General features: G+C 41.5%; 1 protein-coding gene across 7 annotated transcripts in view; it reads right to left on the minus strand.

Annotated features, from left to right (window-relative positions):
* Window positions 1-5,273: 5,273 nt before the first annotated feature.
* The window catches only part of ELF2 (E74 like ETS transcription factor 2), a 37,184-nt gene continuing 20,040 nt past the window's right edge, over window positions 5,274-22,417 (minus strand). For 6 of the 7 annotated variants that reach the window (XM_075090262.1, XM_075090263.1, XM_075090264.1 and 3 more), the window contains 6 exons: window positions 15,831-15,944; window positions 14,626-14,799; window positions 12,576-12,662; window positions 8,216-8,408; window positions 7,466-7,819; window positions 5,274-6,994 (listed from right to left, as the gene is read on the minus strand). In XM_075090262.1, coding sequence (XP_074946363.1) covers window positions 6,367-6,994; window positions 7,466-7,819; window positions 8,216-8,408; window positions 12,576-12,662; window positions 14,626-14,799; window positions 15,831-15,944 — 1,550 coding nt within the window. In that variant the 3' untranslated portion in view covers window positions 5,274-6,366. Of the gene's footprint in view, window positions 6,995-7,465; window positions 7,820-8,215; window positions 8,409-12,575; window positions 12,663-14,625; window positions 14,800-15,830; window positions 15,945-21,480; window positions 22,140-22,417 lie in introns of those variants that run through there. The other variant, XM_075090269.1, reaches the window with a different exon arrangement.

The following is a 22,417-nucleotide window of genomic DNA, read 5'->3' on the forward strand; positions in this document are numbered from 1 at the left end:
CTCCTTCAGCTGATATTTCAGAAAAAGCAAATTGTGTCCCTGGAAGCCAGAAGGGGTGGTTCCTTTGGGGGAGATGCTGGGCCAGAGATAAGCCACTCCTAATGCCCCACAGAAAGACAGACCTTTGAGCATCCCCAACGTAAGTATTTCATATCAGCTAGGCTGAGATGGTTTCCTTTCCATGGTCCTGGCTGCCCTCAATTGGTCTCTGAGGGGGTGAGATGCAGTGCTTCTCTTTTAGGGTTGTCGTCTCTTAGGATCTTCCCTCAGAGTCTTTGCAAGGAGGCAAAATAATACAATTGCCCATCAGTGGAGGCATCTAGTCATCTGTAGTCAAACAATTCTTAAAGCAACACCACCACGTAGACCGATTAGATTGACTTATTCAAGGCACCATCTTATTGAGTCAGTTGCTCATCTACCACAAAAAGCCACACCAGAAGCTGGAGTTTCCATTCAGGCCCTTCTGGCAGTTTCTAGAAGAAACTACACTTGCAGTAGAAAGCCTTTGAGAGTAATTATCTTTGAGATAATTACTTTGAGATAATTGAGAGTAATTATCTTTGAGAGTAAAGATAATACTGTACTCAGATCTGTATTTAAAAAAAAAAAAAACGGAACACACAAACCCCAAAACAACTGAAAAACCCACCACCAAAAAAGCCCTTATTTTCCTTTTTACTTTTGCATAAGCAGCTGCATTTTCCTAAGGACAGCTGAGGGTGTCCATCGATGTGGTGTTGTTTCATCACTGCCAGGGCACAGAGCCATAGCACTGATTATGGCAGGCTTTGTTTACCAGCAGTAGCTGAACTATTGCAGATACAAAACTGCCACCATTGCTCTCACAGGGTGATGATAGTTGGTATCGGGATGATTCTTACACCATTGTACTCAGACCCTTGCTTTCAATATTAACTCTCCTACAAAGGAAACCAAATTGTGGAGAAACAGCATGATTTGTATGATACTGCCATCACTTCACAGCTCTTCTGAAGTGGAAAGGGCTGGGATTCTTATTTCAGCCTGGACACGTGACAGCAGATGTTCACTGCTTCATGTCCTTAAAGGGCAATTTTGAAGGCGATGGGAGGGCTGAATAACCAAGAAAAGGCTGGGGACTCTCCCCCTAACAAGGCAATTCTTAATATTATCATACTCAAGAAAATCATACAACCCTGCTACAGCACAATGGTGAACCCTTTCTGCTGTATTTTAATAAAAGGTAGACAAGATGCATAAATTAACTGGTAACTTCCCAATCCGCTTCACCTATTTATTCTAGTACTTGCTAGAAAATGTGTTTTGCAGACAGACTCCTTTGGAAAACTTAAATGAAATATTGCTCTTGCTTTGTTTTATTCAGCAAGAGGCCAGCCTGTAGCACCGAAATGCTTTTGCCTGCCATAAATATCAGTAAGTAAATATTTTTCACAGGAAGCAGCAGGAAGGCTTTTAATTTTTTTTCCTATGTAGCAGTATGACTCTTACAGTAAAAATGTCTTCAAAGCTCCTCTTGTGGCTGTCTGCGTTATAAGCACACCACAGCTTTAAAAAGTCTCAACAGATCCCTTGCTCTAATCTTGAAGAAAAGAGGCATTAGGTTTAGCAGTGGTAGTTTTCCCTCACCCTCAGGCTAGCTGAAGGAAGAAATAACCCACTTCATTTGCTGAAAGGCAGAAGCTGTTGCAAGCTTATTAAAACACTCTCTTAAGAACAATTAGATCAGAATTAGTGTCACTTGGATCTTCTTCCCTTAATAAGCTTAATACCTGCTATTTGAACTATCTCTACAAGGCAGAAATTGATTTTAGCTTGTTCTGGCTGTGGCAATCTTGACATGTAACTGAGATCCCTGCTGCATGTGTCACAGTGCCTAACAACTGAGGCTTCAGGCACCTCTCCACTTTCTCATCAACTCTTGACTGCCTCTGTCTTACTGATCCTTGATCTGCTGAGACGTAATTCTCCAAAGTCCTAAAGTTGATCAAATCAGTTAGCAGATCATCCCATGAGCTCAGCCTTCCCTGCAGCACACTTTATCCGGACCACCTGAGTTGTGTCAAGACACAGAACCCTTTGCTAAGCAAGATGGTCTTTATCCAAATGAGAGTAACAAAACCAGTGGTCTCCGGGGTGGGACTCCCCTTTCAATTTTTCTTGCCACAACGCAGAAATTTTGATATTCAGGTCTTTATCCTGAGTTAAAACTCACAGTTAGACTTTTTCCCTGTGGATTACACAGGATTACCCCATCCCTCCTATGATTTACAATAGTAATTATTTGAAAAATTAAAGTGTTTGTATTTATAGCTGTAAAAGTCTCAATGCCTTCTGTATAAAGCATTCTCACTTCATACTAGAGTTTCATTCTACTCACACATCATGAAAAGTTACTACTTGCCATGGATGAGTTAAGCCTGGACTCTTCTACATGAGCCACCAGATTTAGACGTAAAAGCCAGTCCCGCTTTCACACATGGACAGAATGACAGGTTTTTCAACAGGCTTGCAAAAGACTAGGACTACAGCTCAATACTAACTTCTTCAATGTTTTAGCGTCTCTTTGTCCATTTCAGATGTTACAAAACTGACCAAAGCTCCCTCATGCTGAGGTCACGTCCTCCAACACCACCAGTAAAAGGATTTCTTGCCCACGTAGTAATTATGTCGGCATAAAGCAGCATATTGAAGAGCAAGCTCACAGAGACCTAGAGAATTATTTGAGATTTCCAGTTACAGGTGGGAATCTTGCCCCTCTGACACATAGCTGCAGAAACCCCCAGGGAGAGGCTACCCCTTTTAAGAGACGTGGCTTGTTACCTAGATTACATACCACCTCTGATGAACAAACGGATCTCAGAACAACTCAGAGGAACCGCATGCACACAAAGCAATGCTGAAGAGCTGTGCTTAACCTGAAATCACTACCCAATGGTGACAAAAAGCCTGTCCGTACTTCTACCTAGCAGCTAAATTAAAAAAAAAAAACAGTGAGGAGTATAAAGGCATACATGGAAAAGTTAACAAAACGGGTCTTGTTTGAAACCAGGTTAAGTACCCTTTCCATTTCAGCTACAGCATATCCTCATAAAGACTGAGATTCTTGCAGCACTTAAACGTCTGATAAATGTCCTCTGGCATCTGGTAGCACGTGTGCTGCTCACCGGGTGGCCAGGGGAGAGAGCCAAAGGGCCATTGCCAGTTCTGTGGCAAGATGCAGCACCGAAAGTAACAGCAGCATCTCAAAGCATGGCTGTGAGCCACCTGTCTCACCAGTAGCAGAGCTGTGCACCTCCATTCCTTTCATTTTTGCCATTACACGATGAAGTCTTGGCTCTAACTTAGAGAAGGTCATCAGTTGGAGATCCTTATCTATTTCCAGGAAGATAGTTTGTCCCCATTTGACTTCCAGTGTATCTAAATTAGGTGTCAGAAAGGTCTTAACTACAAATACTCCAGAGATAGACATTTCGTGCTCTGAGATACAGCATCTCTTTTTTATAAATGATCAATTAACAGCCATTTAGAAAAGGACTTCTTACAGAGAAGACTTAAAACTGTGAGGTTTAAAATACTATTACTTTTCTCTCTTGTCTTCTAGCTCCAATTTGTTCTACCTGCCTCTTCTCACACTGCTCCATTTCCCTTTACCCAGAACATTAGTGCCTCTCATACTACCAAATCAGTCATCCCATTGCCCAACTGCCCCATTACCTCCCTTTCTGTCCTGCCTCTTCCTTGGCAACATAAATCCTTTTCCTTCTACATTTCCTCCTGTGAAGGCATCTTTGTCCTCTACCCCAGGCCAGAAACACAGCTCATCTGTAAGAACCTTTGCTTCTTTGGGTTAACTGCTGGTGGAAGGGATTGCTGTCTTCTGCATCACACTTTTTTACCTGCTTCAGTTTCTTCATTCCTTTGTTCTTCAACTCTGCTTCCCTGCTTAGAGCATGAGACAGAAGCCCTTTTTCAGGAGGCTTTCAAAGTTCCCCACAAGCTGGCCTGGCTGCATGGAGCTATTCCCACATTTCTTACCAGTCAAAGGAAAGAATGGGGATTACTGCTAGGACTATAGAGGTAACTCATTTTTCAGTATTAAAAGTTCAAGGGAAAAATAAACTCCAATATAAATATTTTATTTTGGTCTCCTTTAACATTACTGAAGACCTCAGTTCCAGATCTCTGTTAAAATTGCTCCTCCAGGAACAAAGTACTTAGATGGTCATTTAGACAGATTATTTCAAGATGACCCGAGTTCCTGCTCTGAAGACTTTCCGGGGCATCTCACTAGGAACTGAGGATGCCACTGGGCACCTGGCTACCTGCAAGCTGATGTGCTGCTTCTCCAGTAACCATTGTAGTGCCAGTGTGGGCCCCATGAAAACAGGATAAGCTACCCTAAATCTATTTTAAGCCAAACTCTGGCATGTGGACTGCAACTATGGAGCAATTTGTGGACTGTGCTCTCACCCGAGCTTTACCCTGTAGTAAAGTATCATGAAACCCATAACTACAGTGCATTTATAAATGGAAAACCAATTCATATACTTACTTACTTCATCCAGAAAAAGACCTCAAGTCATGTATTTGTGCGGAAGCCAAAATAGTAATAGTTGGAAATGACAACAGCAATAACATCAGAAGGACCAGCAGTATAACTTAGTATTTCTCTTTTTTCACCATTTCTACCTACTAGTACTTTGTACTTGCCCCTGAGGTCATCAGAGAGATTAGTACACTAGAATAGCCACATCTGCTCATTCCTACCTTTCCTTTGCAGTGCAGCCGTAGGAAATTAAGGTGTAGCTGGAGGAATAGTTAGGTCATTCACAGAGCTCTAGAAGTTCTCAGAGTCATTTAAGCAACCCCTTTCTTCTTTGCATTACAACAACTGGGAGCGCACACAAAGTTATCACCTGTTAGACAGAGGGCAATAACTTCTTAAGCTACTCAAGCTATTCCATAGGCACTCATGTGATTAGCCACAATGCAAGAACACTGCGTAAGCTCATCGTCCTGAAAAAGTGTCAGAGAACTAGATCCCTCTCAGAAGTTACCTCAGCAACTAGCTCAAGCTCCTCAGATACTTCAGTGAACAATATTTCAGTATACTGTATGGGAGAGTTGGTCAGCCGTTCAGAGTACCAGAGCAGTGAGGAGTTCCAAACTTCCACACTGTATCAGCTCTCTTAGGCTGAATGCCTGAAGATTTCAAATAAGCAGAAAAGAAGGTTAATAGGTTGAAAATAAAAAATAAAAAGCAGACCAAACACCATTAAATTTCGTTTCTATATTTCAGTAAAACCTACTTGAATACACTTTGAAACAAGAGTACAACAAAATAGAATATACTTCAAATGTTGAATATACAAACTATTATAGTTCATTCTGAACACTGGTACTTCCCTCTTAACTTCAACTAAAGAAAATTTACAGGTTTAGAACTACCTGACAAAAAGCTCATGCTGGGTGTGACCTTTCAAGTGACAGAGTAGAGCTGAAACTGAAATGTATGCGGGGATGTCAAGGCCAGAGTGAGAGACACAGGCATGTTACAGCAGAAGGCGCAAAGCCTGCTGCTATTTTGTCCACAATTAAGAAATTTAGACAGACTTTTAACTACCATACAAAATATTTTACATGTAATTCTATAACAATACTGTGCTAGGTACAAGATTTTTAAAAAATTTGTTTTAATAAAAAAGCTTTACACAAACAAGCCATTAGCTTATTTCAAGACGATAACTGAAAATCAGTCTAAGGCTTTCATTTCGAATCTCCTTAAGCTGTATGATACAAAAATCCCTCTAGGTCTCTGTCTTCTTTTAGAAGCTCTTTAATCTTCTCCTTTATTTCACATTCTACAAGACCTAGTAGCAGAGTTTTTCACATAGCACCAGTTGAATACTGTGGTCACACAGTAATAATTGCTGGTATGCATATAAAATGCATCAAATTTGCCACTTGTAACAATGAGACTTTCCTCTCCCCCTGAAAACTGAAAACCAAGGCAAACCTCTCACACAACTCTCTTTTAGTGTTCCAGGTCTTAGTGTAACTTGGTAACAGGTAACGTAGTGAACTGTTTGGTCCCTTTTCAGTCCCTCTCTTTCCTTCTCCATAGGTTCAGCTGTCTCCCAACTGGAAGAGGCAGTTTTTGTCAGCACATCAATGTGGTTCAATTCCCACTGAAACATGGGAAAATAATTTTTTTTCCAGTATATCTTCAACATATGCATGTTTATTAACATTTCAGAACTCTCCTTTTCGACTTGGTGACCGCATCCACTTCCCTCCCCCAATTCTGTCAGTATATTCAAAACCGTAACAGTCTAGAAGTCCATGCTGGAAGCAACCTACTCTTCATTTCTCGCACGTTATGATTCCTTCTGTTTTCATTGTTACGGGAAGGGCAATAGCTGAGGGTGTGCTAACTACTACTACGTGGGTCACAGTCTTGCTCCCATCTGCTGGCTTCTCTTCTTTTACCAGCTGCAGTGTTTTCACTTCACATTCCTGTTTTAAAGCCGCTGTGTCTGATTTAACTTCTGGACTTTTTATAACTGCACTAATCACCCTGGGAGGAGTCTGGCCAGATGCCTGCTGAGCAGGCACTGATAGTCTCATTACTGGTGTCCCATGAGCTATAGACACTGGGGTTAGTGCTCTAACAGCCAGCGGGGTTCCCACTATGTTAATACTTCCTGACCCCGACAGGCCTGTTTTTGTTTGTAACTGACACTGCGTGAGTTGCGTGGCAGGGATGGTAATGATTTTGGCAGGCTGCATTGTGATTTTGTCTCTGTTCTCCGCAGAGGTTGGCATCACAGTAGGAATTGTCTGGATTACTACCTTTGGAGTTGTTGCTGTGGTTGGACTTGTGTTGGTTATTAACGGCGACCCTGCGTTTACCGACTGTACTGCCACAGTTGAGATTTTCTGTCCCAGAGAGGTCATTACAACAGGCACTTGCATTGCCACACGTACAGTCCTGCAACATAAAGATGTGTGTGTTTAAGCCAAAACACAGGGGACCATTAGAGATGGCAACGGGGATATACAAATCAAGGATTTACAAATTTTTTTAATTAGTTCTTCGGGGGGGGAGGGGGGGAAGAGGAAAAAAGAAAATAAACCACCAAAACAAACAACCAAACACAGAAACAAAAACCGAAACCTTTTCCATATCTAGCAATTTGGAAATTAAGCAGCATTCATATCTCTCTTTTCCCCTCCCTCTCTCTACATAATTTAAAATATACGTGAGGGCAAACGTATTGACAGTTGGCTCTGATCTTATAAATTAGACTTTCATAGTATTCTACCATGTTACACTGCTGCTCGCAAATCAGAAATTATTTCCAACATTTTAAACATACAATGGGAAACTATAAGATAGCTTCCTAAACAAAAAATTGGTTGTCGTTAGCAAATGACAAGCTCAAGCCACATTAATACATACCTGGGAGCTGTCGTTGCTGGGACAGTAGTAGTGGTAGTTGAGGGACGAGATGACGATGTGTCATGCGCTGGTGAGGCAATATTCACAACTCTGGTGACTGCTTTTTCTGTTCTAGTACAGCTTAACTGAGAGGAATTTTTTCCTCCATGTGCAGACGTTGCTGCTTTTAAAAGGTTTTCTGCAGATAAAGACACTCTTTCCAATGACTTCTCATCTGTAGGCATTGACAAATCTTCACTGCAGGACTCGCTTTTGTCATCATCTATGACAACTATATTTTTTGGCATCTCCTTAAACTGATACACAAGCCTCTGTCCCTCAACTTTCGCAAGGATTCCTCTTTGATAGTAGTATCTGCAAGAAAAGTACAATGAAGTAGTAACCAACATAGTGACAGATTTTTTTTTACAAAAAAACTCATTCTACACTAACAAGAAAATCTGAAGTAACCACAGTAAAACCTACCATGTGAGAAGGTTACGGAAAGAAGCTGGCAGAGCATACTGGCAAAGTATCTGAAGGATCTAGTTGAAAATCATCTGACCTTTTAAATACATACTTCAGGAATTAAATTGCAAATTAACTGGAAACATAAAAAGCAATAGGAACTGCCAGACTGTTACTTTTGAACAGCTAAGTCAGCAAGAGGGAAAAGCTTTTAAAATTACAGAACTATTATACTTCTATAGGCAAAATTAAGAATCAGATCCAAATTTATAGCAGATAACGTAAACACAGAAGAGTTTTTACCTCAGAGCTCTTCCCATAGTCTCATAGTTCATGTCAGGTTTGTTTTTGTGTTTTCCCCACAGTTTGGAGACAGCTTTTGAATCCACAAGTTTGAAGATTCCCTTCTCTCGCTGAGTCCATTTAATGTATCGAGGACAAGTATTTTTGTCCTGGAGAAGGTCCAGAAGAAACTCCCATAAGTATGTTGTATTCCCTATAATCAGAAAGTGTTTAAGTATTAGAAACCCACTTTTGAAGATAACAGAAAGTTCTCCATATATAGGTAACTCTGAGTGACCTGCATTACAAGCGAATGTTACACAGAGGATGGGATGTAATGTAACCTGCACACATGCATTTGTTCAGTTTAGTAAAGCTTCCATGCATATTTACATCCTGAAAGGAGCTAATCCAAGTGATCTGCTATATAGCACAGGAGCCTGTTCAATCCAGCACCCATTCTCTCCTCTTGAAAAAGCGTGGGAGGGTGTTCCAAGTCTCTACAACCTACATCTGTTCAGCAGAGGAAGGACGAGAGCTCAGAATTTTCTTCTCACATTTGCTTAAACAGGGAATGGAAACGCCAGTGCTATTTTATGGCACTGAAGGACAGGAGGATATAAATTTTTAAAAGGCATACAACCTTCGATAACAAGCAATCTCAGTTGTGCTTAAGTTTGTAATGTAATGTCCTGTCCAGGATCTGGGGCTCTCACCCATTGGTGACAGACCCTTCCCAAATGTATGTTGCAGAGTGACTGACATGCTTCTGGGTACAAAGCCCGTCCAACTTCTTGCTACAAGTATTCATCTGGCAGAAATTCCACGTACCTTTCTGTAATTAGGAGGATATAGAATGAAGTCAGCCTAGAGAAAAATTGAATGTACTTCTCAAGTACTCAAGAGGTGTACCATTTCCACTGGAGGAGCCCCAAGATAGGGTTCATGACAGTGACTATCAGGATGGCATAAAACATGACATGAGGCTTGTCTGCACTCTGACCACACCCTTTGCATCCGGGAAAAGGGGAAGATAAGCAGAAGGAAAAAAACCAGCTCCCATTCCAATTTGTACAGCTCCTCAAGTTCTCAGAGATGTAAGAATAATCACCTCAGAATGTTAATCCTAATTCTTCACTTGATCACACTTCCAGGGGTGACATGGGCCAAATAAAAATATATTACAATATTTATTTAGTGAAAAAAGGTCATTAAGTCCTGAGATTTAGCAGCCCAGCATAGCACTTGTTTTGCCATGCTGAGGGCAATTAAGATACATTAAGGCACATTAAAGACCACTGTTGCAGACTCCAAGAAGTTAGTTATCTTTGAAAAACCTCAAAGGGTAAAAGAAAACAGTTTCCATCTTCTGGAAGACCAGCTCTTAGAGAATAGATGTATTTTACCACATGCTCCAATAAACAGCAGGTACTGAATCAAGAGCTACCAAAATGCAGCATCCACTGGATTTCAGACACATTCAAATAGGACCTATATGAGGAAAGAGTCAACAGGAGAACTCAAGAATAATGAAATCATCTTAGATTTTAGGGAACTAATCCTTTTTCATTTTTTTCTTTACCTCCTCAGAAATAGAATTTCTGGGTCCACCGCCAAATGCTGTAGGTCTGCAACAGATTCTTTGCAAAAATGTAATTTGGCTTCAATATTAGCAAGTAAACAGGAACTTCAAGAGAAATCAGTCCTAAAAGTACCCAATTTTTCTGCAGGAACAGTGCTGCTGACTCAGTTGTTTTCTTCATTCCCTCATACTCTATATCAGCCTAAAGAACAACTTTTTTTTTCCACAGGAGGTCTATGCAATACCTATACTATTCGTAAGCCACCTACTATTGCCAGTAAGACCCAGAGATATTTCAGGTGGGCTGTTTGTGTCAGCTATAGGTCCTACGCATTTAACACAAAAAGCTCATTTTAGAAATGTTTAATACAATTTTGAACCATTTTAAACTCTTTCTCCTTAGAACCAGACCTTCCTAATACTATGAATCCATGCTTGCAGACTCCTGAGGAAGACAGAGACATGGCTGTAAAACTTACTATATGAACAGGTTTACATATGTGCCACTCTTAAGCATCCCTGAGTCCAGACTGGTAGACAAACATATTCTCCACCTTGGTAGGAAGACAGAACCCGTATTTAATAGCATACAGCTCTCATCTCCACTCCTGAGAGGTCTCACACTAACCAGTACTGCAAGCAGCCACTGAGCTAAACATTATTATTACCTGTCTTACCTTCAGTAGAGTAGATTTTGCACAATGAAAGAAATTTTTGTGGCTAGCAGCTATTACAGCTGCCAGTTTCTTAAGTTAGCTGTCCTCTCAAATAGAAGGTTTAATGGCCAGAAAATATGTGAATGATACAAGGCATTGTGTGTATCAATGAACTGTCATATTGGTACCAGCATCTATTGAGAGGCTCAAAGCCAGTTTTGCTCCCTCCAACTGCCTACACTTTAAAAAGAGTATTTATGCAAATGAAAACGAAAATATGGAAAGAGAAACCATGCCCAAACTGCCAATCGTCTATGTGAGGACAAAAAAAAAAAACCCAACTACTATCTCACTTTAGGAAAAAATATTAAGTTGTCTCCAATTCTTCCTGTATACTAAACTAAAGAGCACAATTACATCAAATTTACAGCTGCTTCTCTTGCACCAGAAGGTATGAGGAACGTACAATGGAAAGAGGACCTACGTGGACAACAAGCAATCCCCTTTCCAAAAGTGCACAACCATCTGTCCTCCTCCACTGTGACTTAACTCTGCTGACAGTACTGAGTCCTAGGAATAATTCCTGGTTTTCCAAAAACACGCTGCATGTAAAATAGCCTATATTTGCAAGTAATTTTTTTAAGTAAATAACAAAAAATAAATCCAGTAACAAAATATTTTGCAGGACATCAAGTTAGCCCACATTAAGAAAAAAAAATTATTTTACACCAATTGTAGTGTCAAATATGGAATGAGACACCTTGTGAGAACGAGAGACGTAAGTATTGATTGCATTATGAGGGTCCACAGAAATTTAAAACAAAACCAAACAACAGCAACCAAAGCAGTACCATCTCCCACTTCATAAAACAAACAGCTATGAAGTGAAATCACCAGTACAGACAAAAACTAGAAGAGACAGAAATACAGGCCTCCTTTCTCAAAAGTTATCTGTGCAGCAACCTAGGAGCTCAGACATTTTACGAGTACTATTCAGATAATGGAAAGCTGTAATAGTGAAATCAGAGTTGGAAAGAAAGCTAAGAAGGCTTTAAGAATACTCAAACAAAAAATAAAAGAACATTAAACAAGATGTACTTTTAAGTACAGCAAATGCAAAATCTGTGATCTTCAATCTTCATTGAGGTCCACTGCTACACCCTAATCCAAAGACAGAATCAGTGGCCACTGCAGGGAAGTTCAATTACTGTTTGTGCTGGTTTTCATGAGCTAACATCTGCACGACATCAGTCCCATTCTTCCTTTCCCTACTGACAAATGTGACAACTCAAGAGCTGCATCCAGGTAAGAAATCTTGCTTTCAAATCCCAAAATAACAGTGGTGCTGACCACTGCACTCTCTTTCAGCTAGCATGCTGCCACTGAAAGTCACTGAACTTTGTTTCTCCTAGCCATAGTAACATCTCCAAACAGCTTTCAGTGCAGTAAGTGGGGAAGAGATCCACATTTTTCACCTACAACCAGGGGAAGAGCTGACACGCTGTACACTGACTCAAAGGTAACCTGTGAGCAAATGCCCTAGTCTGTCTCCCTGCTGTGTGAATAGCAGGGGCTTGGAGCCCAAGAAAGGACCTATTATTTATCAGGAGAAACATTAGGGAAGTATGACTCTTCTGCACAAAATCCCTCAGTCAACCAGTAAAGAAACACATCATCTGTTCTTCCCCTTATGCCAAACTGAATCTGTTAGTCAAGCAATATACTTGCACTGAAGTTTGTGAATCAACTAAGAAACCATATTTTCAACCATCACCATTACAAACACTCATAAGCTGCTCCTACTTGAGAACAAACCTGTCAGCAGCTGCTTAACAAATTATGTGTCTAGCAGTAAGATAACACACAACACAAAAGACAGCATGAGTCAATAAACAGAAAGCAAAGCAAATAAAAAATGAGAAAGCCTATTATCTGCAGAGTGTATTACAGGGCACTTCTAGAGCAGTTCCACACATCCTTCTGCTAGATCTTGTACAAATTTGAAGGCACTGAATTAAATTAAAACTCTAATGAAGTCAGTACAAACTTGTCCACCAAACTTAAAGATCTGTGTACTTCCTGTGACAGATATACTACATATCTACTGCATAATCTTAAAGACTCGATAAATGGAAAAACATACCTTTGCCTTCTCTAGGTTTCTTCTTTATACCTAGATCTGGAGACCCATCAGATATAGCCGATTGTTGGGTCTTCGGTTTACGGCCAGCTGCACATAAAAAAAAGGGAGAAAAAGGTATTAATCATATGCAGAATACAAGCATTTTATAGTTTGTCTTTGCTGAAAGAAGCAGTTCATCTATTTTTTTCCCCTACAATTTCCTTCCTACAGGTATGGATTAACTTAAACTCTTAGATTACTGCACATCCAGTGTAATTTTCATTTGGTTGCTTATTTCATAAGCCAATTTAACTCCATTTCAGACAAGTTAATGACAGGTAAGGTAAGCACCAAATGTATAAAGTACAACTTCAATTTATTTGCACTCTTTTAGTCCAGCATCTGTTTTACTCTGAAATGTGTTGTTTCTTCTGCTTTGTTTTTGGTATTCTAGTACGGGTGTTGAGGAAAGCATCAGTTTTCCTAAGAAATTTTACTACCAAACTCATAAACATTCATTTCCACCTTGCACCTGCCCGTTGAAAGCTATAGATAAAAAGCTTCCACTCAGCACGCAAATGGTGCCGCACAGGATTCACATGCGGCAGAGCACAAAGATGGCTACAAACAGCCCCGGCAGTCTCAGCAATGCAGGACAGCTCTGGGCAGTGCCAGAAGCCTACCTGCGCCACTTGGGGCTGCCCACACTCGGGGCTGCCCACACTCGGGGCTGCCAGGAGGCTTAGGAGGGGACTCCTCAGCAGGTGGCAGGCTTAGAGCAGCTTACATTCCGGTGCCAGGGAAATCCTCTCCCAGCAAGCCCTGCAGCTTCTTCATCTTTTCACACTTCAGCAACCTTTTTACTCAAGGTAAACAGGCCCAAGCAGGGAAGAGGATCATACCCCATGGCAGCAGGCTGACAACGGTCCACACTCCTGCCTTCAGTTAAAGGCAAGCAGCAATGATTAACTCTCCTACCTTCAGGCACAAGAGCATTAACTTTAGCTGATGAGTAATGTTCTTCATTAAACTCTGAATTTCAAAAGGCATTAATTATGAAGATCAAAAGTTATGGCTCTGTAACTATGGCTGAATGACCTTACATGCTTAAGAGCAGGGATTTGGACTCTGTAATAGGAAAAAAATATTTACAAAATAACTTCCATAGAATTTCAGAACTTCCTGAGCACAGCCCTGTAACGCAATCTAACCAGTAATGACGGCTCAAACAGACCATGGAATATAAAGAAATAGCGAAAATCCAGTGTACGACTACAGCTATGGAAGAGCTTTAATCATAATTTTATTGCTTATGTAACTTACAGTAGAGTTAGTTATGTTATGTGTGTTTTTATTAAATCTAAAACTCATAGATCTTAGATTTATATCCCTTTAACATTACATTGCATTTTTTTTCCCCCTAAACTACAAGTAAATATTCCATCTTAGCATCTCTGGAAGTTATAATAAAACAATATTCCTATAGTTATGTGAATTGTATTGATGCCTGTAAGAAAGCTGCTAGAACACAGAGAAACCTCACCAGGTGCCAACATCTCATTTGATAGCTGAATGTTCTGAATAGTTTCTCCTCCAAGACATGCCAACCAGACAAACATGATACTTCACTCACAAGGAAGATCTTGTACTGATTTTGTGAGCTGATTTATGGTTTTGTAAGTTAGTATTTACCCTGCTGTTTCATTGGAAAAGAACCGCTAGTCTACCCACTCTCCAAGTTTATCCATATTTCAGACACCAATGGTTACCCACACAAGTCCTCCTCAAATCCTTCTCTACCCTTCCTCCACTTCATAAACTGTGCTTAAAAACCACCACAACAAAGAGATAATTTTCCATTATGGCTTGGCAAAGCCCATTCTCTTGCTACTTTTTTTTCTTTTTGCAGACTCATTTTCTAAGAACTTCCATTGCAGACTCTAATCAGTCTGATTATATGAGCAGAGAAATCAGATTATCTAACCTACTTCCACCAGTATCAACTGTACCATCTGCAGCAGTAAACATCAGAAATAATTCTGAGATTGCTCCTAGGAAGAGCCATATATACCTTTTTTCTTTTTCATTGGTTCATGAATATCAGGGGAAGTTGGAACAGGAGATGCATCCATTGGTTCAGATTCCTCCGTTGATACCTCCACCACAGTTTCTGTGATCACGTCAGGTCTCATGGCCGCATGGATAAATTCTGGGGTTGACACACAAGGAGGGACAAACACTTCCACTATGAGGGAAGAAAAAAAAAAAAAAAAGGAAGAGAAAAGGTTTTCTGATGAGATTTCTACCTGATTATTCTAATGTATCTTACAGGACATTATTTTAAACAAAGCAAATGCAATAGTATAGCAAGATTCTGCTCCAACAACCTGTCACCTAGAAAATCAACCCCATTCCCCAAAACATGCACACTTGCCAGTATTGTTAGGCATAAGGCAAGTATCACACCAATATTCTTTAGACCTAAACTCAACTTTAAATGAAACACATTAGAGCTTAATCTTTGGTCCTTATTCCAGTCTCCATTTCCTGTTTTGTAGCTTTTGGGTTTCAGTTTGACTATTATTTCATCCAACATATATTAAGTAACTTCAGAAGGAACATCAGGTTAAAGTAATCATCAACATGAAGTTTGGGGTTTTTAAACTGATAGCACTTTGCAACACAGTGTATTCAGATATTCTTTCTAAAATAGAAAAATAGATAAAAATACTTTTCCTTTAAAATAACTCTTTATTTTAGCATTTTAGAATGTCAAATTCGCAGAACCACAGAATAGCTGATGCTGGAGGGGACCTCTGGAAGGCATCTGGTCCCAACCCAGGGCTCAGGCAGGGCCACCTAGAACCAGTTGTCCAGGATCATGTCCAGACAGTTGCTGAATATCTCCAGGATAGAGATCCCACAGCCTCTCTGGGCAACCTGGGCCCAGTCACACAGCCGAGTGTGGGGTCGCTCACCCACACAGTGAAAAAGTATTTCTGATGTTCAGACAGAAAAGCTTATTTTAAATGTGTCACTACCCAAGGATCTCTACCCAACAACCTCTCTCAGATAAATGTTTAATTTATAAGTATGCTTGTTAGAGGGTGAAGAAATAATGTAAAACCTCAAACAAATCAGCAGTTTTGAAATAAGCAAACAAATATTTTAAACAGCATAAAGTTCTCCACAGAAACAGGTTTCCCAATTTGCTTGTTTCACTAATTAGTGGAAGAACAGAAATGGCTCATAGAGCAGAAACTGTGGCAGACATACCAGGACTCCTGGCATCTCTCAGGCAAGTAGGAGACTCCATATGAAGCAAGGCCTCCGCAGCTTCAATTGTCTTATCCGTGCAGTGTACGTTACTTCCATGAACCGATGCTTCCACTGCAGAAGGATAAAAAAAATTAATGAGAACAGTTGATTACATATAAAAGTCCACGTGTATCGCTGTACAACTGCACTACTCAATCTTAAACATGAAAATCCCAAAATTGTCAGGTGTCTTATACGTTCCTCTCAACAGAAATGTTTAGGGAAGGCACGACACAAGCAGAACCTACACTGTCACTTCTTAGATTAGATTTCTGGTTCACAACCAAGCTACTCATTTCTATGAGGTGTTCAAGACCTTACAGGAACAGACTTCTGGGATCTGTCTTCTGCCTTCAAGTTAACCAGAACAAATGAAATTGTAATGAGGATGGTTACAAACTAACACAGCAGAGCAGGAAAGTAGTACCATCTCGAACTATTATTCCATTAAAATCTAAAGGTCACCTCTCTTCATACATTCAGTCTATCTGGATAAATATATATATATAAACATAAGATTAGTTTGCAAAACAGATACATCCAGTTTCATTTTCTTCCACTAAAAATATCTGTGAGGTGGGTTTAGGAAGCTTGGTTGTTTAAAAAAAAACAAAACACACAGCATAACAAACAAGTATGCAGGTTTTGTTTTGGGTTTTTTTTTAAACAATAACTAAGAGAAGAAACTAAAATTTTCATAAAGTTTCAGGATTTGAAACAGAGATAACTAAGTAATTAATCAAAAGTAATTTAAGTTAACCTCAAGAGAGCACATTTAAGTTTGATACAGCACAGACCACAGCAACACTAAAAAAACCACACCAACTTATCAATTAAAACTACAATCCTATTCACAGCCAACTCTACACTCCTCACCCTTGCAAATGTTTTTAAAAGCAGCGACTGCGGAAACACCTGTTGCACATCATCCACACTCTCCAGTGTACTCTCCAGCCAGTACACCAGCTCTCTCCAGTTGCTCTTTCCATTTATGGCCATCTGCTCAAAGCCAAACCACTCCAGCGAGGCAGCCGGCAGCCCAGGAAATCTATCTTTAGCGTAAGCAGGGTCACCTATCCCCAGCGTCAGAGAACTAAAGAGGATTCAGTAATAATTCTCTACAACAACTCCAGGGCATCTATCCTGTTACTGAAAACATCTAAGAAACAGCCTGAGGTTTCTTTAGTGAAAAGCAGGGAAAATATTGCTAGCATTGCTTCTGACTTAACAAAACAGCAGACACAAACAGATCCACATGGATACACATGTAGGGAAAAAACCCTCCAGCATGTTGGAGTTTATTTAAGCATAAGAATTAAAAACCTGAAAATCCTACTAACCAGCAGACTAAACATATATACCAGAAGCTGAAAGTGAACAAAATCTGGAAGATGCACAAATGCAAAATTCTGGGCCACTGAAAGGTCTTGCTGAACCAGCCCGGCAGCCCACCTGCTGGAAGGCTGGATGCTGGGATTCCCACCACAGCCCTTTCCTGGGAAGCTATTTAAGGGGCTTTATCTTTTGGAATAGCAGATGCCTGATAAAGCTGACATTCCACCACCGCTTCACCCCAGGCTGTGAACAATAAAAGCCTACCTAAGAGCACAGAAACTCACACTAGACGAAAGGGTCTCTATTTCATCCTCTGTCCCTTGGATTATCAGTGGCAATCAGCAAGAACTTTGCACCCTGAGCCCTTTTCCCAGCTGCAGGTCCTGGCTGTTCCCCACACCCAGGCAAGCTGCTGTTCCTTTCCCAAGCAGCAATTTGGGGGTGTCCCAAGTTGGAGGCTGAACACATGCACTGAAGCTGAGTGGCCCTGCAGGAAACCCTCTACCCAAATAGTCGTCTTTCTCAAGATAAGCTTCAGTTGCACAGAAATTGATTACTAAGTTTCCCCTCTACTACCGGGTAAGACTTTCCACTGACCATCGGAATACAGGAACAATATTCAGCTAGTCACTATAAATGTATCCATTCTACACCAATACCGAAATCAGAAAGTCCAAATCAGCACTTAAGATATTATTATTATTATTATTATTATTATTATTAAGCATGAAAAAAAGATCTAAAGCAGGTCAGCAAAGCTTTTCCACCAACCCCTCTGCCTCCCCTGCAGCAAAGTGATGTACTATTTTAATTTCTGTTTCTGCTGGCCACCATTTTTGGGACAACTAGTTGGCTTACTCCTGTGCAGGTATATCAGGTTCAGTATATAAAGGACTTCTACACAGAAACTCGAACAGTTGCCAAATTTCAATTGCAAGAGAGTACTGAATTAGCTTATTAAAGTAATTACTCCTAAATGCTTAAAAGTATACAACATTTTCCTACTTTTTATATCCAAAGTCCTTCCTATAGGGAAGAGTTTACATGCTGCACTACAAGTAAGAGGTACTTAGCAGAGAGCAGGAACAAGGCAAAAAAGATAGCTGAAAACCACCTTTGTACTTTTCCATTATTACGGCGTTCTGCTGAGGGGCCAGAGTGCAGGGAAAGGAGACGCAACCCCCCTGCCCTAGGGACTGAGGCTGCAACACCTTAACAGCAGAGCAGAGGAGCCACCCAACCTCTGCCGTTAAGCAACCCTTCCATTTCCAATGAAAATAGCACTGCCTACTACTCAAAAGCCTCCGACGTTTGAAAACACACACTTCAGAAATGTTTTTCCACCATGTGTTACTTAGAACTCCACTAAAATTGCCGCCTGAAAAACATCAAGCAAAAAATAGTAACACTTCTGGCTTTGGCTGCAACAACACACATGCTGTCTGTCTATCATGGCAGTTAACAAACTAACTTAACATCGCCAAAAAGACATCTATTAAAATACTTACTAAAATGACTGCTATTACCAAGTTTGAAGTCTTCTCAGCTAGCTACATTCTCCTTTAGACAGTCCGTGGTTTAGCATTTGTCTACTCAGCGAGCATTAGGAGTTTTCGGTTGTGCTCAGGCAACCTTACTGCATCAACACACTTGAAAGGGAAAAGTGCAAATTTGTATCTCGACACAAATTTTACACAAAACGTCCTTTTGCCACACTAGAAAACATCTAATAGAAGACAGCAAGTCAGAGCACTTGGTCAGGAAACATGATACTGATGAAAAATACAGCTAGAAGAGATATCCCCAGACATGAAGTGGGGGAACAGGTTCTCTCAGAGAGGGGACGGGACAAGGGAAAGCCAGGCAGCTGTTCTTGCAGATGACTAGATCAAGTGTCACCAACTAAACTACATTTGTATCGCAACAGTTGGTAGCTCTTCTCACAATAAAGACCACAGCCTACTCCAAAGGAGTAGCATTCCGCAATAAAAAAGCCAACTTCAGTCAAAAGCCACCACCACAGAAAATCACTGGCTATTATTTACTGTGTGGTACCTTTCAGGCTTGTACAGCTTGTGCCATATGAGCATACATCGTCACAGCAACCCTAACCTTCTCTCAGTACATCCAAGTTTGCGATGCGCAAGCATGGTATCAGAGCGGGCAGAAAAATTTCTAACCAAAGAACGACATGTGTGACCCGTTTCTTTAAAAATGCCTGATTCACAAATTTTCTGTTATATTTATACTATTAAATATGCAGCACTGTGCACATATACAAGGCTCCCAAAGCTAAAATAGACTGTACTGCTTGAGTAAGCAACTCAAGAGGTAGCACCGTTACCTTATATACTCATTACAGGTAGTATATCACTTGCCCAAATGAAGCGAAGTGGTTTACACGGATGGAAGTAAATTTTCCAGGCTTTGGTAGCTGAGGGACAAGAGAACTGGCATTTACCAATCTACAATACATCAGGGCTAACACCAGCACATATCTTTCCTTCTTTAAAAACAAATCTCATCCTACTGCTTTTATGAAGAAATCTGATTCCTTGGCACTTCATTTTAAAATACTTCATTAAAAAAAGCTTCTGGTCTGTTTTCAGGGAAAAAAAATATCCTCAGAAAATAATTTCAATTTTAAAAATAGAAACAGTTAACTAGGCTAGTTGATGTCTCCCTTCACTGTTGACCTGATGTCTTCTAGCTCCACTTTCTAAACAAATAGCGTGCACAGTAGATTATTCAAGGCTCTCAACAGTTGTTACAAAATACCAAACTTGGTAATTAAGGCTGACAGGGCTGTACTTTAGCTTTACAGAAGAGAATACTGGCAACATATCTATTTTCTAACAATGCCCCCAGTTTTAATATAAAACAAGAGTAACAAAATAAATTAAAGCAAGTGATGAGAGGGGAAAAAAAATGGGCTGACATTTTCAAAATGGTACTTCTTGAAACCGCAATACAGCTCCCCCCTCTTTACCTGAAGAGTTATCAATGTCCGCATTTACAAGGTCAACACTTCAGTGTAGCACCTGATTTACAATAGCTTATCCTTTAATACCATCAGGCAACCAGAGCGATACTTTAATGAAGAACTCACAATTACAAGCATGGAATTCAGTCAAGAGTGACCACACATACACTAAGAGACCTCATTAAAGCTTACTGGCATTCACATGCTTGTTTTATCCCAGCATTTAAAAGACCGCAGTAAACAGCAGTGGAAGGTAGTAACAGCGATTAAGCCACATTTTAATTAAAACCAGTTGAATTGCCCGTACAGGTAATACCCAGAAATCTTTCTGTATGCAACACTTGACTGGAAAAGTCACTTTCAGTTTACTGCTTGTTTTATGGTGGGCAGTTGTTCAGAAACGGAAGAACAGTTCGTTGGGTTTTTTTAGAATTTCCTTAAGCCTAGCTCTGTTTGTTCAAAAGACTTTCAGGTGCGTGCAGTTTAAGGATGACGCATAACCCACTGCATACCGGCAATCAATAATGAAGACGAGCAATCATCTCAAAACACTTGTTTCCCAGTGAGCCATATGTTATCAGCCCAATATTGAGAGAAATATTAGCTACAAAACCAAAAAATATCTCTGAAAAGCCATTTAGAAGTTGCTCTTACAACCAGCAATTAAGCCAGCCTTAAGCAGTAACAGTTTTGGTCCAGCTTTCTTCCCACAGTTATCAAATGCACTGAAGTTTTGTCAGCATTGAGGCTGGCAGCTGCAGGAAAAGGAAAGGCATGGTTAGTATAATCCCTTAGGATAAAGGATTCCTCTCTTAAATCCACGTGATACCATCTATATACATAAATAAGTAAACAGATATGGTATCCTGATAGCGTGATGATGGGAACACTAGACGTACACAGGTATCTGAATCCCTCGCTGCAATGTAAGTATATAAAAAAAGAAAATAATTAAGTTGGCTAGGCTAAGGACATCAGAAAGAGCAATACAAAGGTCATTTGTTATTTATCCAAGGGTTGGCTCACAAGCAATGTAGTTACAGTGACTTAAGAAGCTGCTGACACAATAATCGGCTACTTAAACATTCTCTATTCATCAACAATCAAAAGTAAGGAACAACTAACTGCAGCCTCCTGCAGCAGGGAGCCCTGCAGAAATTGGAGACACGTTCTACTGGCAAGCCCTGGGTGTTTTTCCACATTAAATGAAATAAGCCATTACAAAGATCGGGCAACTTGCCCCCTTTTTTAAAAGGGTGTGTTGATACACTGGTAAATGGCAGCATTTACCTTTCGCTCACGCTCGTACAAACGCACCACCGCATCACCCCAAACCCAACGTTAAGGTATGCTCTCGGTTAGTTCGTGTCCAGGCACTGACCGCAGGACTCAGTGCCTGTAACGCTCTACACCGTTCTGTCATGTGCCATGTCCAGGGGCTACTACTTTGAGCTCCACCTTGTAAAGACAAAAATGAAATCACAGCGGGCACGACTTCTGTGGAGAAGCAAAGGTTTGACATCATATTTGTGTTTCTGGGCAGCGTAACCTCACTCATGCTTTCTCCAGGGCTGTGCCTCTCTTAAAGCCAAATCCCGGCACCACCGGAGCGTCCTGTCGTTTAACAACCCAAGGCGGCCGAACCGCGCTCGCTTCCGGACGCATTCCCGACGAGGCGGCAAGGCTCGGGCAGGCCGCCCTTGTCCCCGCGGTGGCGGCCGGGGCTGGGAGGGCGGCTTCGGCAGCCGATCGTCCAGGGGAGCGGGCGGCAATGGCACCGCCGTGCCTCCTCCCGCCGCCGGGGCTGCGCGGGGAGCCCCGCTCCGGTGCGCCCTTCCCGCCGCCCAACGGGGAGGAAGGGAGGGACGGCCACGTGCGGCCCGGCACCGGCGGCGCGGCCGCCGCCGCCGCCGCCACTTCCGTGTTTACACTCCGCTTCCCTCCGACTCCGCGCGCGCCCCGCCGGGCCCAGGGGTAGCCGCCGCTCCACCGACCGCCGCGCCCCAATTGGCGGCCGCCGCGCCCCGCCCCGCCCCGCCCCCACTCCGGCCGCCAACAGCGGCAGCCCCCATTAGCGCGCGCGGCGGCGGCCGCCACTCCCCCGCGCGCTCGAGGGGCCCCGGGGGAACGCGCCGCTTCCGCTACACAGCGCGCGCGTGGGGGAGGGGAAGCGGCTTCCCCCCCACCCCCCCACCCCGATCCATACACGTGGGCCGCGGCCCCCGCC

Source organism: Phalacrocorax aristotelis, chromosome 4 (genome assembly GCF_949628215.1).
Source record: "Phalacrocorax aristotelis chromosome 4, bGulAri2.1, whole genome shotgun sequence".
NCBI lineage: Eukaryota > Metazoa > Chordata > Aves > Suliformes > Phalacrocoracidae > Phalacrocorax > Phalacrocorax aristotelis.